At 37.9% G+C, this 20,025-nt stretch overlaps 1 protein-coding gene across 1 annotated transcript in view; it reads left to right on the forward strand.

Annotated features, from left to right (window-relative positions):
* DCDC1 (doublecortin domain containing 1) overlaps positions 1–20,025 on the forward strand; it is a 469,967-nt gene that overhangs the window by 241,010 nt on the left and 208,932 nt on the right. Inside the window, exons 11-14 of the mRNA XM_006060826.3 lie at positions 2,359–2,460; positions 5,813–5,976; positions 9,042–9,167; positions 11,801–11,906. Of these exons, the coding sequence (XP_006060888.3) occupies positions 2,359–2,460; positions 5,813–5,976; positions 9,042–9,167; positions 11,801–11,906 (498 nt within the window). The remainder of the gene's footprint in view (positions 1–2,358; positions 2,461–5,812; positions 5,977–9,041; positions 9,168–11,800; positions 11,907–20,025) is intronic.

Raw genomic sequence — 20,025 nt, forward strand, 5'->3', positions numbered from 1 at the left:
CGATTAGGACCCTGAAGAAATTGTTGGGACAGTAAGATTCTCCTCCCACATTATTTCCCATAGGTTTGAAGGCAACAGTTGGGTTTTACATAGTTCCTGGCTAAAGTAGAGAGATTTCTTGCTCAGAACTGTATCTTTTCTCAGAAAAGAGGTTTAAAAAAAATCCCCTTTAGCAAAAGCTACTGTAGAGCGTGGAGTATCAGTGTGCCGAGGCTGACAGCTGCACCATCTCCAGTAGACCACCAGCGCGAAGAAAGGCATGGGGTGCAGAAAACCCCTCCATTCTTGAACGTTATTTCTCTTTTTCTATATAAATTGTTTTTATTTTTGTTTTTGTTTTTTTGCCTAGAGCCTGAGGAAGTGTTATTGAAGCACATTATTTCCTAGATCAGGTTCAGTTCAGTTCAGTTGCTCAGTCGTGTCTGACTCTATGCGACCCCATGAATCACAGCACGCCAGGCCTCCCTGTCCATCACCAACTCCCGGAGTTCACTCAAACTCATGTCCATTGAGTCGGTGATGCCATCCAGCCATCTCATCCTCTGTTGTCCCCTTCTCCTCCTGCCCCCAATCCCTCCCAGCATCAGAGTCTTTCCCAATGAGTCAACTCTTCATGTGAGGTGGCCAAAGTATTGGAGTTTCAGCTTCAGCATCAGTCCTTCCAATGAACACCCAGGACTGATCTCCTTTAGGATGGACTGGTTGGATCTCCTTGCAGTCCAAGGGACTCTCAAGAGTCTTCTCCAACATCACAATTCAAAAGCATCAATTCTTCGGCTCTCAGCTTTCTTCACAGTCCAACTCTCACATCCATACATGACTACTGGAAAAACCATAGCCTTGACTAGATGGATCTTTGTTGGCAAAGTAATATCTCTGCTTTTTAATATGCTATCTAGGTTGGTCATAACTTTCCTTCCAAGGAGTAAGTGTCTTTGAATTTCATGGCTGCAATCACCATCTGCAGTGATTTTGGAGCCCCCCAAAATAAAGTCTGACATTGTTTCCACTGTTTCCCCATCTATTTCCCATGAAGTGATGGGACCAGATGCCATGATCTTCGTTTTCTGAATGTTGAGCTTTAAGCCAACTTTTTCACTCTACTCTTTCACTGTCATCAAGAGGCTTTTGAGTTCCTCTTCACTTTCTGCCATAAGGGTGGTGTCATCTGCATATCTGAGGTTATTGATATTTCTCCCAGCAATCTTGATTCCAGCTTGTGCTTCTTCCAGCCCAGCGTATCTCATGATGTACTCTGCACATAAGTTAAATAAGCAGGGTGACAATATACAGCCTTGGTGTACTCCTTTTCCTATTTGGAACCAGTCTGTTGTTCCATGTCCAGTTTTAACTGTTGCTAGATCAGGTTAGGAGTAATTAACTCTGAAATTGTTTCAAAAGTGAAACAGATGGTTTTTCTTTATTTTTAAATAAGATACTCTCCCAAATTATCTTCTCTGGAGATAGCCCTAGAAATGAATAAAATGACTACTCTGATGTGATAAATCTATCAGAAAGAGAATAAAAGAACTTCTCAGAAAAAAATACAGTAAAAAGCAAGGATTTGAATTGTTCTTCAAGTCTCTCCTGGCCTGCTTCCTTTCTTTCTTGGTGAATCGCACACCCCACATGGGTCCTCAGAGTGGTCAGAGGATGGTGTTCACTCTAGTGGGGCCTTCCTTTGGGACTGGCTTATTTGGATACTTTTGACCAAAATGTTAGCTAGCATTTTCTTTTTCCAGCTTAGTGTTGCATAATGCAATGTTCTGAATTTTATCTCCGTTCTCAGCAACTTATTGCATATATGCACTTAAAATGGATGGCTTTCACTGTACCTTTATGCAATAAATTTGTCAGGTTGGATTTCCTTTCAGTGAGTCAAAAGATGAGCTGAACACTGATATATTTTAAATATAAATTAAGCATTCCTCATGCAATTTGTGGCTTTATGTTTTTTCAAAAGAATAAAATGAGCTAGTTAACTGGTTGCCAGCTGACCTTTCTTTCCCTGACGCTTGCCCCATGGAAGTATTCAGTGTAGTCAGTGATTCCTCCATTAATGTCAGTGTTTCCTTCTATTTTAAGATGGTGGGGAATGCCAGTCAGGTTAAGGACACTGAAGCCAGAAGGAGAAACAAGGGGCTTCCTTTATACTGTTCTAGTCTTGTTGATTTTCATTGCCAGTTACTTGCATGTGGTCATACAGGCCATCCTTGCTTTACACCGTTCCCATATGCATGACTTTCAGTCAACAGTGTACTGTGCAAAGTCAGGACTGTTTGTGTTTATATATGTATTCATATGTATGTTTATGTGTGCATATATTTCTTTTTGATTCTAAATGTGCTTATTTTTCAGATATTTGAAAATGGTAAAGATACAGGAGAGATCTCTGTTTGTATCAGTAAAAAAGATCTGGAGCCTAATAGCCCAACTCAAGCTGGCTGCATGATGGAAAGAGTGAGTTTACTGACTTTCCATTTATGACTATGAGTGTCCTCTAAGTTACTTGTAGTTCATTTAGGAATTACATCTTTACCGTTGTTTAGAAAAGATCAATGATTTGCTGGTCTGTAAAGATTCATAATTTCAAACTTAACTTGTGGATTCCAGAGGTTCTCAGCTTTAGTATAGTATTAACTCCTGGCTTCTTATTTAATAGCATCTCAATCTTCATTATGCTTTTATTTGAAAATCTGTCTATACTGGAGTCTGGAATTGCCCTCTTGTCCACACATTGAAAAGAAGTGACATGAGACCCAGTGAAGGGTGTGTTCTGGGTGGAGGGTATTTCCAAACCCTAGACCCTGGGCAGGTAACACTGCCCTGGTCTTTGCCTGTGCTAATTTTGGGCAAGTCCAGATGGTTTATCTTAGGCATTCTTACCTTTGCCTGTTTTTCAGGCAATTGGGATGTTTCTCAGGCAGAACCGACATGCTCAGTGTCCTTACTTTGTGTCTTTGTCTGGCATGAAAGGACACTGAATACCCTGTTGTTTACAAATTGGGGTTATTCGCCTGAGCGCTCAGCAGCGCTCTGGGCTCCGTTGCTTGACCTTTGCTCAGAAACTTGCTCCTTTTCCTCCCCTTCAGTTCAGCACTCTCAGTCTTACCTCTCCCTGGTGGTATCCATTACCTGCACTTCATAGTTAGTCACAAAAGTTAATCATCCGATCATTAGCTGAGCTCAGAAGAGATGGGAAGTGCTACCTTGATTGATTAGAGAGAGAGAAGGATAGAGTCTTGTCTTTTTTTTTTAACCGTCACATCCCTGACTATAGAAATCACCATGATACAAAAGCCTTCCCAGAATTCTGTACTTGTAATCCCTCTTTTTCAACATTAGAATAGTTCCCATTTTTATTTGTATAAAAAATTGAAGATGGCATTTATGTTAGATTACACAGGAAGATATTATTCTGTAGGTAGCTTTTGTTGGCTAATGGCACACTGAAATTGATCTGTAATTTGCTTCTATATGCAAGATAACTTGGGGGGAAACCTTTATCTAGGGGCATAATAAAGTTCTCTGTGTGGGAGAGCCCTTGTGACACCCAAGGACAACTGTTCTCTTCATGCACACTTGCCTCAATCACTAGCCTAAGATGTTTCACACTCCTCTCAGGTCCCTGAACAAATTTTTATCCTATAAAGGCCCGGTGATGATAGCTTTAAAGATAAACGGGTGAAGATTATCACAATTTTTGGTCACTATATCCCAGCCCTCACCAGTGACCTTGAGATGAAAGGCATTGAGGCCTTACCTCCTGTAGGCTGTCGAATGCTCATCTTTGGACACCTAAAATGCAGTGTGTTGCCAAGTTGAGAAAATAGAGATTGTAATGCAACTCCTGTGAAAGTGCATTTGTTAAGTGGTCAGGTGTTCACATCTCTTCTCTACTTCACACTCCTGTTCTATGTGTATTTCTCTCCTGGATCAGGCCTTAAATCTTTCATATCTTGCCCCTTCACAAAAAAAGATGATGCCTGTAAAGCAGAATCACTGGGATTTAAAAAATGATCCACATTACATGCTTTCTGAAATAATAGCAAAGCCACAAAAACTAAGCTCAAGGGCTGAGACCACACAGAAATAAATGTAAGGGCTTTATAAGTATAATCCATGGATTCCAAAACTTGTTTGTGGTTCCAGTGAAAAAAAAGCAAAACACAGATTTTTATTGTTCTAACGCTTTTACTTATTATACTCATGAAGAGAATCAGTTCTGTTCAGTGGCTCAGTTGTGTCCAACTCTTTGTGACCCCGTGGACTGCAGCATGCCAGGCTTCCCTGTCTATCACCAACTTCCAGAGCTTGCTCAAACTCATGTCTATTGAGTTGGTGATCATCACTATCTAACCATCTCATCCCCTGCCACCCTCTTCTTCTTTTGCCTTCAGTCTCTCCCGGCAACAGGGTATTTTCCAATGAGCAGAGATATTGGTGGTGGTGGTGGTTTAGTCGCTTAGTCGTGTCCAACTCTTGTGACCCCATGTACTGCAGCCCACCAGGCTCCTCTGTCCATGGGATTTCCCAGGCAAGAATACTAGTGGGTTGCCATTTCCTTCTCCAAGGGGAGATAAGGTTATTTATCCCTAATTCATGCAAAATCTAGAGGCTTTCTATAGATATAGTTGCAGGTCAAAGAAAATATTTTATTTGGTTAAGAGTTTATAGCCAACTGGTGAGGAAAGAAGGGATATATGACAGGCTTGCAACTTTCTCTCCTTTGCTCTGGGCCTCTGCATTTAGCACATCCAAATATACCTTCAGTTCAATGGGAATTAATAGAAGGAGCAAAAAAGATAGCCTGAACAGCAGCCAGGCAAGAAAAGGCTACAACTACATCCGCATCCCTGCCGAGATTATAGAGTAACAAGAAATTGAGAGACACAAGAACTGACAAGGGAGAGAAGAAAAGGAAGCCTGTGACAGAAGGTTGGGGGGAGTAGAGTGATGGATAGTGTGGGGCGCAGCATGGAAGAGAGCAGAGGCCTAAACACTCAAACAAAGGTGACGGGTAATTTTGAAAAATATCTTTTAAAATTCCATGCCCAACACAGTTCAGCTGGATTTACTTTCATTTGAAATATGCCCTCAGTTAGAAATATCTTGATAATCAGGAGATCTCAAATGTCAGACAGAAGCAAACAGACAATGCTATTATTTAAAATATTAAACGACAGCATTTCATATTTCACACTTCAATTACATTATATTTACAACCCGAAAGCACTCATTATTGAAGCCCCTGGCAAGCTTCTGCAGAGCGCTTAATTGATACATCCAGGATGAGGTCTTCCAAATGAAGCAACATAGGCTAGAAAGTTGTGTTTATTTTTGCTGTCCTGTCGCTGGTGGATGGTTCCGCCGTTGGTTACCTGAGGTTAGCCAGGGACGGGAGACGGCTGACTGTAGAACTTGAACATCCTCTGGAAGGACCCAACAGAGTGTGTAGCTCAGACAAGGAAAGCATAACCCTTATCAAAGAGGACCGTTTCCGTGTGTAGAAGCTAAATGCTCTTTCTGTAGGACTGTCACATCTGCTTTCAGTCCCCGTGCCAAAGGGTCAGAGCTCAATCACAAGCCTGTGGCACCCCCTGCTGGTTAAAAGCCCATGCTCATTTTGTTACTTTACACTGAGCTAAACATCGCTGTGATTTCACACTTCTTTTAACATTCTATATGAATTTAATTACCATTTGTTTGGACTTCCTTTGTTACAGAGGAGAGACAGTTTATTACAGGTGTTCACGTTTTACCTTATTTCTTTTCCTTCTTTATCCCTCCCCACCCACCCCGACCCAACCAGTTACTTCTCAAGATTCATCAAAGACTTCAAGGTTCTTCCATCCACCCACCAGGCCTCAATTTTTCTTCAATCCGGCTTTTTGATGAGCACGGTCAAGAAATTAAGAATCTGCTTTCGCTGAAGAATGAGCAAAAAATTTGGGTCTCTTATGGTAAAGCATACAGGTAGGAGCAAGGTGTTCATTCTCTGTCTGTCCTCAATTTTTCTGTGGCAACCTAATGGAAAAGGAGAGTTGAGAAGCCAGGTAGCACCTTTTATGGGGGGAAAAAATTATTTTAATTTCCAATAAAATTCCAGGGCTTTTTTTTTTTATGAGGCAGTATTGTTTGTGGGATATGGCATCTCTCTCTCCCTCTCTGTCTCTGACTTTCTGTCTTAATGCCTTGTCATAGTTCTTGAAGTCTGCCTGTCAGCACAGCAAGTGGGATTTGTTCATGTCTGAGTAGTCACCTTAATGATAGCAGATGGAAACGCCACAGGGGGCCCAAGCCCATCACACTGTCATTGTCGCACACTGCCCTGACCTGCTTCCACTCCTCTATTTTTTTGTCCCTTTTTAAAGGAGAAATGGATGGTAATTGAAAAGGATCTTAAGCAAGATTTATGAAGCTGTAGACAACATGATTCCCCACTATCTCTCTCTGTTTTCACAAATAAAGTCTTAACCTTTTAAGCACCAATGACAGGACAGCTAAAGATAAATTGGTAAAGCTTGTAAGCCCTATCCTATCAAAGTTATATTTCTCAAAAGCGCCTTGCATTATTCCACAATAATTACTGGTTATTACTGAGCATTGTGTAAATTTTTGTAGATTGGTAAATTCCTGCATAAAATTATCAGCGTTTCTGAGAAAAGAAAAAGGCTGCAGTCTACAGGCATTGATGAGCCGAGCTGTTGTGTGGAATATCTTGGAAATTTATGCATATTTTGACAGGGCACATCCAGATGAACTCTGAAACTGCTTGTCAGGAAACTTAAACACACTTTTTTGCCTACTTTTAATCTTTTTGTTTTGTTTTGTGTTCAGCTCTTTATCTGTAAAACAAAATAGGAGAAATAAGAGAAATAATTTTGCTTGTAGAATATAATTGAGCATATATTAATTATAAAATAGCATAGAGAAAACTAGGAGCTGATTGGATTTACTATATATTCTAATAATCAAAGTCAAATCTGCTTAGAAATCCATGAGGGTTTTGGGAAACCTTGGTAGAATTAGTTATAGGTAGCATATTGCAAAATCTATTTCATCTGTCTCAGTGGAATAAAATTAAAATACTTAATAGTATCTATACTGTGTAATTTATAAAACTAAAAAATAGCTGTAAGGAATGGCGCTTTTCCTATGTAGGCAGATTTCAAAACATAATTACATTGTGAGAATTATATTTACAATGATAAGAATAGTGATGAATTTTAAAGTGGCAATTCTTGTATAATTTAGGAAGCTCTTCAAATTACAAGAAAAAGCTTTAATAAAATATGTCTCATAATTTCTACTCAAATATCATTATTAAAGTGAAAGCAATGACTAATTTTGATGTTTTTAATGAGGTTTGCTATAATACAGTATTTTAATATGATCATACACTTGTTATTGGTTAACTAGATTATATTTATGGAGTAACAAAAAATGCTAAGTATCTGAAATATTCTAAAATCAACTGAGAGTCATAGCTGGTAGAATTTATAAATGTGTGATTTGTGTATCATTGCTATTTTAATAGCATAATATATATGCATATATATTTGATTTTGAATCCCATGTAAACCACTAGGGAACCATTATAGCATTTTGCTACTACTGAAACTTCCAAATTAATATCGGAAAAGTTATTTTCATCTAATTTAAAATATATTGAGAAAATGCACAATATGTACAAAGAAAATGATATTCATTTTCAGGGAGTAATTCTAATGTGTCTAATACATGTTGATATGCAAGGTCTGATTACTCATTTGCATAAGATTTTGCCAATATCTGCTTCTCTTTTGAGTCCTTTAGTTGTTTTCTCTCTTTAGTTGTTTTTAGTTGTTTTCTCTCTTTAGGCTCTTTAGTTGTTTTTATTGTGAAAAATGTCCAGTCCACAGAACACTTGATACAATGAAGATTTATATATATCCTTTACCTAAGTTCATCAATTAAAGACTTTGCCACATTTCTTTTACCTCTTTTATATCTCCTTTCTCTCACTTTTGAACAGTTTGGGATTAACTCCAGTCACCAGAGTTTTACTCCTAAATGTTATAGGTCATATAACTAAAGAACAGAAAGTTCTTCTCTGTCCCTGTTATAATATCTAACACAGTCAACAATAATATAATATCATCCAACATGTAATAAAACTACCCAAAATATGCTTTAGAGCTTTTTTGTAATCCAGTATCCAGATAAGCGTCATCTGTTGCATTTAGTTATTTTCTTTAGTTCTCTTTAATCTAAAATATTCTCCTATCTTTTGTTTTATTTTTCATGATATTGGTTTTCTTTTTGAAGAGTTCAGACACTTTTCTTGTATAGTGCCTCACATTCTAGACTTGTCTGAGTGTTTTCTCATGATTATATTCAGTTTAAATATTTTTGGAAATACTACACAGGTGAGGTGAGAAAGCCCTGTGATTCTAAATGTAATTAGCAGTGTTTGTCACTAATTTCAAAAACAAAATGGCTCACAATTGACATAGTTGCCATTCTTTTTACTTAAGATCTTGTCCCATGATTTTAATTTTTACATAATTAAATTAACCTAAAGTAATATACCTAACAGTATGTAATATGAAAAATCAAGTCAGGATAGCATTTACTGAGCTTACAAAACATAGCTGTTTGTAGCCAAATACGAAAGTTTAATTTAAATATAGGCTTCAAAGATTATTATGGGTATATTGCATTGTAGTTATACATGAAAAATGAACATTACAAGGCTGACAGTTGATTCTTTTTCTCAACTATATGCTTTGTTTTATTATTGAAATCATTTTTTTAAATGTGCAACATCTGAAACATTTATGTGTTGCAACTATCCTAGGCATATTATAAATCAAACTAAAATGTGCATGTCAGGTATCAGAATAAAATACCAACAATAGGGCTGTATAGTAGGAAATTCGCTTATTTCTGGATGTTATTTGACATGGGAATGCACGTTTTATTGACTATTTATACTCAAAGTTTAGAGTTTGTATAATTTTGCAGATATATTTGATTTTTGTTTTTCCATTTTCCAGATCTCCACTGAACCCTGTTTTGGGTTTGACTTTTGACCAGGTGACTGCATTCGCCAGAGGTGGCATTACAGTTGTATATAAAACCTTCTTGGACCCTAATGCCCTTCTGCTACCTGGATGTGACAAGTAAATTAACAAGTTCTTGGTTAAGCAATCTGAATCGCCTAATTCAGTTTTCCCAGAGTGAGAGATTTAAACACTAAAAGATGTTACTTAAATCATCTTAAATAAACAATCATTTATTTTATTGACTTATTTCATGATATCATGAGCTGTTGAAGACTTGCCATTAAGTTCCCTGGAGTTTTAGAAAACACATGGGACAATGAGCAGAGTATAGTCTTCTGCTTTGCAAAGTTAATGATTTTATTTGAAATGTAAAAACTGTTTGCAGGGGATTTTTTTAGACTAACAATTTTAAATGGAATTATTAAAATAGTAAATAATTAGTTCTTTTATGTGAGTGTTCATATTTAAGCATCTCATTTGATGATGATAAATTAGAGATGAAAGCACTATCCTAGAGGCATAGAGCGCACAACAGCGGGAGTTAGATCCAGGCACTGGACCCGTATCTACTCATGATTGTCCATGAGCAGACAGGTATCAATTTCCTACGGGTTAATGATAAAACCCAGCAGTTACTGATTGTTGACCATAGGCCAGGCATGGTTCTATTAATAAATGAATTGGATGAGAGCATATTTAATCTGCAAAATAATTATTTTAATCCTGCTGCTGCTGCTGCTAAGTCGCTTCAGTCGTATCCGACTCTGTGCGACCCCATAGACAGCAGCCCACCAGGCTCCACCGTCCCTGGGATTCTTCAGGCAAGAACACTGGAGTGGGTTGCCCTTTCCTTCTCCAATGCATGAAAGTGAAAAGTGAAAGTGAAGTCGCTCAGTCTTGTCCGACTCTAGCGACCCCATGGACTGCAGCCTACCAGGCTCCTCCGTCCGTGGGATTTTCCAGGCAAAAGTACTGGAGTGGGGTGCCATTGCTTATTAGGCTATTATTACTCCATTTTTATAGAGGCAGAAACTGAGGCACAGAAGGGCATTTTCCCAGCCACACAACTTGTACATGATGTGAGAGGATTCTAACCCAGGTTGTCTTTCTTAAGAACTGAGATAGATAACCACTACCTAGCACTGCCTAGTAGTACTTTCTATGATGATGAAATCAGAATTTGTGGCCATTGAGCACTTGAAATATGACTAGTGTGACTGAGAAACTGAATTTTAAATTTTGTTTAAATTAAACCAATTTTAATTTAAGTAGGCATATGTGGCTTGTGGCTACCATATTGGATACGGCAGCACGATGCTGACACTATGTTGGATTAGGTGACCTATCTATAAAGTCCCATCTAACTTTGGTATTTTGTAATTTAACCAGTTACAACTTTCTTTAATATAGTGGTGAAAAAGCTGAAATAGAGGACAGATCTAGAGAACCAAAAGCAGTCTGATGAGGTCAGTCAGTCTTGCTAATGTCAACCTATTGCTGCTGCTGCTGCTAAGTCACTTCAGTCGTGTCCGACTCTGTGCGACCCTATAGACGGCTGCCCACTGGGGTCCTCTGTCCCTGGGATTCTCCAGGCAAGAATACTGGAGTGGGTTGCCGTTTCCTTCTCCAACAACCTATTGCTAAGTATGTCTAAAAAGACAGACTCTTTGATCTTCTCTATCCCCCAATGGCTGCCTGCAGTTTCTAGACAAGATTATAATGTTCTGCCTTGTTTTCTTTCTCTTTATGGATAGAAAATAACTCAGCAGTCTTTATTAAAAGCATTTTCATTTATGAGAAGATTTATTTCATGTGTGATAATCTTTCTCTAAGCTGTTAAATTTGCCTTTCCCTTTGGTTTTTAGCTATGAGTTTAATTTTTAATTTATGTATTGCTTCTTTATTTTACTTCTTCAGGTGCAATGAGTACTGCTTTAATGAATGGATTTAAATTAAATCTGATTCCCTAAATATAAAAATGTTAAACTGCCTTTATTGAATATGAACTAGTTTGAAGATAATTTACTTAATTTTTGGATTCCACTTGAACTTTCTTTCTATACTCTGAAATGGATCATTTGAGATCTTAGTCATCATGCCCTTACTTATATTTCTCAGACTATTGAAAGAAAACTACCATCACCATTTCTAGAACTGCTTTTTGTTGAATATCATGCTGTATGGTATATCTTAACATATCAGTGTTAAGCCACAACTTTCTTTAGGGTAAGAATGGACTCACTATTAAAATAAGTAATTTGGCTGAATCAAGAATGAAGCCAGCCCCTCTAGTTTGTGATTCATCTATGTACTCTCTAGACTGCACTGCCTTTTAAAAGGCTCTCTTAAAAATACCAAGCTAATATTCTGTATACAAACATTATACATATAAAAGCATGCTTTATTATTATAGATCAGTATATTTATGATAACTTTAACAATGAAGATGATCTCCACTGTGAGTGATTCTGTAAGATTAAAAATTTTTTTCTTTGTTATGTTAATAATTAACTAGGCATTGGGTCCCCCCAATATCATAAATAATAGCAAGGAAAAAATTTAAAGCCTTCCTTTTCCCAATTATAGCTACCAGGATACTTTATAAATTACTGTTTAGAAAGATTATAGACTATACATTGGTTTTTCTCTCACTAGAAGAGTAAGATGTATAAATTATCATACTAATAGATTAAAGAGTGCTAAAACTCATTTTATTCTAATAAGAACAATTACATATTTTGTTTTATTAGTTGGGACGTTTGTGAGGGATTTCCAATTAACTTCAGTGGCACCAGTCAACAGGTACCTGACCAATTTGAAAAGGTGGACATGGAGAACAGTTTCCTACAGAACAAGGTCAGAATTATTTGTTGTTCTTGATAAGAATATTTTATGTATTGGACACTCAGTCAATACGTGGTGACTGGGTAGATATTTGTGAAAGTTTTGGAAAACTGTAAATTATTTTACAAATGTTAGGGACAAGTATTATGCTTTGCATGCATGCATGCGAAGTCGCTTCAGCCCTGTCTGAATCTTTGAGACCCCATGGACTGTAGCCCACCAGGCTCCTCTGTCCATGAGACTCTCCAGGCAAGAACACTGGAATGGGAGGCCATGCCCTCCTCCAGGGGATCTTCCCAACCCAGGGATTGAACCTGTGTCTCTTATGTTCTTCTGCATTGGCAGGCAGGCTCTTTATTTACCACTAGTGCCACCCCGTTAATTAAGCACTTTGAAACTGAACCAATATTGAGAAGGGTTAGAGGAAGGGGTAAGGTGGGAGTTTGACATTGACATGTATACACTGCTATATTTAAAATAAGTGACCAACAAAGACACACTGTATAGTACAGGGAACTCTGCTCAATATTCTGTAATAACCTGAAAGGGAAAAGAATTTGAAAAAGCATAGGAAGAAAAAAAAACTGTACCAATATATATCATTTCTACCTAAGAAATATTCTACTTGTATTACATCATTTAAGTATAATTGTTCAGCATATTTTCTTTATACCAACTACATTAATAAGTTGCATTTGTTTAAGAACTTCTTTAAGATGGCTCTTATATCTTTATACTCTAGAATCTGATCTATATCTTCTATGGGTCAATGTATCTAAGTAGAACAAGTTCTTCAGAAAGCTGTACTTATAACACAATCCAGAAGGTCTCTTTATTAATTTACTTTAGAAATTTATCTTTCAGTAAAGAATTTTTTTCTGCCTGTGAGCTATGAAATGCATTTTAAACCCATCTCTAAAGAAGGAGTAATTCTTTTCTTTTTCTCAGCTAGTTAAGTTATGTAGGGTTGTTGTTCATTTCAGCTGCATACTGCTGCTGCTGCTCAGTCGCTCCAGTCGTGTCCGACTCTGTGCGACCCCAGAGATGGCAGCCCACCAGGCTCCCCGGTCCCTGGGATTCTCCAGGCAAGAACACTGGAGTGGGTTGCCATTTCCTTCTCCAATGCATGAAAGTGAAAAGTGAAACTGAAGTTGCTCAGTCGTGTCCGACTCTTAGCGACCCCATGGACTGCAGCCTACCAGGCTCCTCCACCCATGGGATTTTCCAGGCAAGAGTACTGGAGTGGGTTGCCATTGAATTCATCAAATCAAAACCAAAAAGTACCCACAGAGACAGAGACGCTCAGAGAAAGTGGGGCTTCTTGTTAACTAGTTTGGGCCCTTTCTTTGTGAGAGATAATGCAAAAGACACATTGTCCCAACCTGCTGTTTTTCAATTTCTCCATGTTGCTCATTAAGTCTTTTATGTCAAAATTTATACCAAAAACATTAGTTGTTTCAAGGTATCAGATCAGATCAGATCAGTCGCTCAGTCATGTCCGACTCTTTGTGACCCCATGAATCGCAGCACTCCAGGCCTCCCTGTCCATCACCAACTCCCGGAGTTCACTCAGACTCACGTCCATCGAGTTAGTGATGCCATCCAGCCATCTCATCCTCTGTCGTCCCCTTCTCCTCCTGCCCCCAATCCCTCCCAGCATCAGAGTCTTTTCCAATGAGTCAACTCTTCGCATGAGGTGGCCAAAGTACTGGAGTTTCAGCTTTAGTATCATTCCTTCCAAAGAAATCCCAGGGCTGATCTCCTTCAGAATGGACTGGTTGGATCTCCTTGCAGTCCAAGGGACTCTTGAGAGTCCCTTCTCCAACACCACAGTTCAAAAGCATCAATTCTTTGGCACTCAGCCTTCTTCACAGTCCAACTCTCACATCCATACATGACCACTGGAAAAACCATAGCCTTGACTAGACGAACCTTTGTTGGCAAAGTAATGTCTCTGCTTTTGAATATGCCATCTAGGTTGGTCATAACTTTCCTTCCAAGGAGTAAGTGTCTTTTAATTTCATGGCTGCAGTCACCATCTGTAGTGATTTTGGAACCCAGAAAAATAAAGTCTGACACTGTTTCCACTGTTTCCCCATCTATTTCCCATGAAGTGATGGGACCGGATGCCATGATCTTCGTTTTCTGAATGTTGAGCTTTAAGCCAACTTTTTCACTCTCCTCTTTCACTTTCATCAAGAGGCTTTTTAGTTCCTCTTCACTTTCTGCCATAAGGGTGGTGTCATCTGCATATCTGAGGTTATTGATATTTCTCCCAGCAGTCTTGATTCCACTTTGTGTTTCTTCCAGTCCAGCGTTTCTCATGATGTACTCTGCATAGAAGTTAAATAAGCAGGGTGACAATATACAGCCTTGACGAACTCCTTTTCCTATTTGGAACCAGTCTGTTGTTCCATGTCCAGTTCTAACTGTTGCTTCCTGACCTGCATACAAATTTCTCAAGAGGCAGGTCAGGTGGTCTGGTATTCCCATCTCTTTCAGAATTTTCCACAGTTTATTGTGATCCACACAGTCAAAGGCTTTGGCATAGTCAATAAAGCAGAAATAGATGTTTTTCTGGAACTCCCTTGCTTTTTCCATGATCCAGTAGATGTTGGCAATTTGATCTCTGGTTCCTCTGCCTTTTCTAAAACCAGTTTGAACATCTGGAAGTTCATGGTTCACATATTGCTGAAGCCTGGCTTGGAGAATTTTGAGCATTACTTTACTAGCCTGTGCGATGAGTGCAATTGTGCGATAGTTTGAGCATTCTTTGGCATTGCCTTTCTTTGGGATTGGAATGAAAACTGCCCTTTTCTAGTCCTGTGGCCACTGCTGAGTTTTCCAAATTTGCTGGCATATTGAGTGCAGCAGTTTCACAGCATCATCTTTCAGGATTTGGAATAACTCAACTGGAATTCCATCACCTCCACTAGCTTTGTTCATAGTGATGCTTTCTAAGACCCACTTGACTTCACATTCCGGGATGTCTGGCTCTAGGGCAGTGATCACACCATCGTGATTATCTGGGTCATGAAGGTCTTTTTTGTACAGTTCTTCTGTGTATTCTTGCCATCTCTTCTTAATATCTTCTGCTTCTGTTAGGTCCATACCATTTCTGTCCTTTATCGAGCCCATCTTTGCATGAAATGTTCCTTTGGTATCTCTGATTTTCTTGAAGAGATCTCTAGTCTTTCCCATTCTGTTGTTTTCCTCTATTTCTTTGCATTGATCACTGAAGAAGGCTTTCTTATCTCTTCTTGCTCTTCTTTGGAACTCTGCATTCAGATGTTTATATCTTTTCTTTTCTCCTTTGCTTTTTGCTTCTCTTCTTTTCACAGCTATTTGTAAGGCCTCTGCAGACGGCCATTTTGCTTTTTTGCATTTCTTTTCCATGGGGATGGTCTTTATCCCTGTCTCCTGTACAATGTCACGAACCTCATTCCATAGTTCATCAGGCACTCTATCTATCAGATCTAGGCCCTTAAATCTATTTCTCACTTCCACTGTATAATCATAAGGGATTTGATTTAGGTCATACCTGAATGGTCTAGTGGTTTTCCCTACTTTCTTCAATTTAAGTCTGAATTTGGCAATAAGGAGTTCATGGTCTAATTTAGCTTCATGTGAAGCTAAATTGTATAATTGTAAAGCTAGAGTAAAATAAACAATTATTTCTAGTCCTGTTTCTGAGCAAAATTAGAAAATAAATGTAAGTTGAATGGTGCCCTAAGAATTAATGCATTTTGTATTTTATATTCAGTGACATTAAGGTTTATTTGCCATAGTTCTCTGATCCTGTTGGCATTCCTTTTTAGCTTTTTTTTTTTTTTTTTTTTTTTGCTGTAGCTTTATTTTCATTCTCAAAAACTTATATACCTAACCATTGCCTATTATTCATATCATCATCTGGTCTTCATTGATCTCCATGATTCATCTCCAGTCTTCCCCAACTCTCAACTTGTCTTTTCAATCCTCTCCGTTTCTTGATCTTTGTGTACCTGACCCTACAGTTGGAGCTAATAAACGGAGTCCCCTACATGATTTACACTTTGGCTTACTTGTGCCATTCCATGTGTTATTCTTTGCTAGGATACAATCCCGCCATTACTATTTACTTTTTAAGGCTTTCTTCAATTTCTTCTTTGTCCATGAAGCCTTCTCAGATCCTCCAGAGAAATTTAACTTCAAGTTATATTTTGTGACCCCAGAACTCCTTTTCACACTTTGAAAATTGTTCTTAGAGTTTGTGTTTTGGTAAAGGCACTTGCTTTTGTGTCTTTCTCTTCCACTAAACTGATAATTCTTTGGACACAGATTTTATGTCTTATTCATCTATGCGTTCATGAGTGCTGGAACAAAGTCTTGGATACAGAGCAGGTGCACAATATGTTTTCATGAATGATTTTTTAAATTTAGCCATAATCTCTTTCAAGGTTCACTATTCTCTAATATGTTCTTTGTGTGTTAGCCAAGCTAAATTGTTCATTTGTTGTTTTCTGAGTCCATGATTTCTGTTATTATGCCCACATGAATCCCTCTGCCTGGAATTCAACCTTTCTTTCTTTGTCACCACCCCCCACCTTCTCTGACACCCTTATGCCATATCCTAGCATGGTACTGGCATATAGTTGGCATTCAACTAATGCTTATTGAAACCCTGCCCATCATTCTAGCCTTATCTGATTTGTGCCTGCTTCATAAAATCTTTCTTTACTGCAACCCCACCCCCAAACCAGATATGATGTTTCTGACCTTGATATCCCTGTTGCATCCATTCTATACCCTTTATAATGACATTGACTCTGTTCTGTTCCTCTTGCAACATTTTTTGATGATTTGAAGTCAATCATTGTTCCAAGTTTGGGCATATTTTAGCTCACATTAGAGTAGAACAGAATGGTAGATTCCACTGAGATTGTTGGTATCATATCATAAAGGATCTTAATTCAAATGGATGTTGTTCTGTAGAAAATACAGAGCCATTGGAAACATTCAACCAGAGACAGATGTGATTTGATCCTGTGTTAGGAAGATATCTTGGGAGATCTTTATCTTATCCTCCTACCCCTGCCTTGCAGATTAGAAATTCTTAGAACCAAAGAGCATTCTGATCATTCTTGTCTCTGCTATAGTATCTAGGTGCTCAGAGTTAGCTGAGTGGAACTGATTTCTCTAGTTAATTAACTCATTCAATAGAAACCAGGTCAAACCTGAGGGGGAAAAAGAGGATAGTGAAGAGGAATTGTCAGAGGAAAAGAACTAGAAAGGCCTCTCTCTTTGATTTTAAACCCAAGTAGAACTTTGAAAGAAAACTATATTTTGTAATGTTGAAAAATGAGAGAATAAAAACCAATAGTTATTTTATCACTATTAATTTGTTCTAATGATTTAGTGAAAGTGAGAAAAGACCTCATCCTGCAAGTTTGTACACTACTGTATTTTTAGAAGAAGAAATTGGTTTTGAATAAAATTTCAGCTCAGTCAAAATAGTGATAAACTGGATAGTAAAGAGACACTTTCAAAGAAAGTTTCCCTTAGCTGTGAAACCTTTGAAATCCTTTCAGAAAAATGTCTCCAGGTATATACAGAGGTGATCAGTGCATTGGAAATAGCAATTTAATAACTTGAAAAGGAGCACTTTTAAGAGAGATTCAGGCAGAGGTCATGGGTATCTAGAGGGCATTTTATTGTAGAATCTCGATGCTCATCGCAGTAAAGGAGGACACTAAGAGGATTACAATAGGGATAGAGAGGAGGGAGGCAAAAGCCGATATTCTTGCTGCATACGTTTTCAAATTGGCTTGAGATAGAGGTATCAGTGCCCAACCCCGACTGTTCTTTTAAATCTCATATTGACAAGTAAAACCTTTCCTACAGAGAAAAATTTGGAACATGTAATCCCTATTAGCAACGTGGAAGGCAGATATAACCCTGACAATTACAACCTGTTGCTCTTTTATCCATTTCAAAAAAAGATTTGGAATCTACTACACATGGAGAATTCCGGTGAAAACATCTTTCAACAGTTCTATTGTTACTTAAGTTGGCAACACTTTTTGATTGCACTAGTTTAAGGGCAATATACTTATATGTTTCCATGAAATGGATGAGATACAAACTTCATGGTAGTTAATAAAAAAAAATATTCATGAGAAGAATAGCTTATTTATGGGAAAACATAGCAGAAAAATACACTCCAGCATTTGGCAGGTCTTATAGTCTGTCAAAAAGACAAGGAAACTGATTTTGATCCTAGCCTTTTGGTATGATCAGACATCAGCAGAACATTAGAAACAATTACTAGTATAGAAACAGTAAGCAAAACACCAAGTTATGATTTTAGAATTATGGCACGTTGGTTATAAGTTTACTTGTAAATTCAACAATCATAGATGCTAGAAGAATATATTATTCTATATGTCAAAAAAAGAGGCTAGGAAAAGGTAGACAATTCTTTACTGTCCTATTTCTTTGGAGAGCAAGTCATCAAGAAATAATATTTTATCAGATAATTTATACTGGAGAAAAGGCAATTTTTAATCTCAATTTTGAGTTTATTGCCCTTAGAATGGGATACTGGGCTTTAAATGAAATTCCAAATCCCTTCCTTATTTTTAGACCTATAGCTGGAATCTATTGAGGACTGCACACCTAAATACTAGATATTTTGGTTGTTCAGTTTCATAATTATGTTGTTGTTGTTCCATTGCTCAGTCATGTCCAACTCTTTACAACCCCATGGACTGCAGCAAGCCAGGCTTCCCTGTCTTTTACTATCTCCTGGAGTTTGCTCAAACTCATGTTCATTGAGTCGATGATGCTATCCAACCATCTCATCCTCTGTCACCCCCTTCTCCTCCTGCCCTCAATCTTTCTCAGCAGCCGGGTCTTTTCAAATGAGTCAGCTCTTCACATCAGGTGGCCAAAGTACTGGAGCTTCAGCTTCAGCATCAGTCCTTCCAGTGTATATTCAACGCTGATTTCCTTTAAGATTGACTGGTTTAATCTCCTTGCAGTCCAAGGGACTCTCAAGAGTCTTCTCTAACACCACAGCATAATTATGTGCTCACTAATATTTTCTGCTTTTCAGTTTTTCTAGTTCTTGGTCTTAGAGGTAGGTGGATTGATCAGTTTATAGATTTAGAGAATGAAAACAATAAGTATGAATATCAAGGGGATGAGGAAAGAGATTTTAGAACATTTCTTGTAGGTGTGATTTTAATTTGTATAGTAAATTATTTAATGTTAAAGTGTTAGTCACTCAGTCACGTCCAACTCTGCAACTCCTTGGACTGTAGCCTGCTAGGATTCCCTGTCCATGCGATTGTCCTGGTAAGAATACTGGAGTGGGTTGCCGTTTCTACCTCTAGGGGATCTTCCCAACCCAGGAATCAAACCCAGGTCTCCTGCATTGCAGGCAGAGTCTTTACCATCTGAGCCCCCAGCTTGGTCCTAAAATTACTATCAAAAGGAAAAATCTTATAAAATTCTATCTAAAGTAAAAATATTTTTAGAGTGAAGGTTGTGGACTATGAGCTCCCTTTTTCACAAAAAATTTCATCGTCTTACACTTGTTCCTCAGTAGATCTGCAGGAAGAGACCTTATTACTTTGAAATTGCATAGGAATTTTGAAGTGTACTCCACTTTCATTGGTAGTTTGGGGAAAGAAAATTAAACAAGAAATTTTAACTGGCCCAGTACATATACGCCTCATTTTTTATCACTGGCATCATCTGTATCAGCACAGTTTATTCAGAAAAGCAAAATCATAATGGTCACTTAAAGGAAGCTATGTATGTAGGTATTCCAAAGAATAAAAGAAAATTTATTTATTTTTTGATTCTCAACAAGACTTTAAAAGGTTTTCTAATCACACATGTTATGATATATGTTTGGAGACCTGTGTCAGCATCAGTGCTATCATACACATGCTCATGCATGCACACGTGCACACGTACACACTCACACACACACACTCACATAAGAGACACATATGGCATATTATGTTGTAGGTTGTCAGAGCACTTTTCTGAATTTCAAAATTTATCTCCCCCACCTTCCTAAACATTTCATCTGAAGCTAAGCTATCAGATTAAATTAAAAAGAAAAAAGTAGGTGACATCATGA

This window comes from Bubalus bubalis, chromosome 16, assembly GCF_019923935.1.
Source record: "Bubalus bubalis isolate 160015118507 breed Murrah chromosome 16, NDDB_SH_1, whole genome shotgun sequence".
NCBI lineage: Eukaryota > Metazoa > Chordata > Mammalia > Artiodactyla > Bovidae > Bubalus > Bubalus bubalis.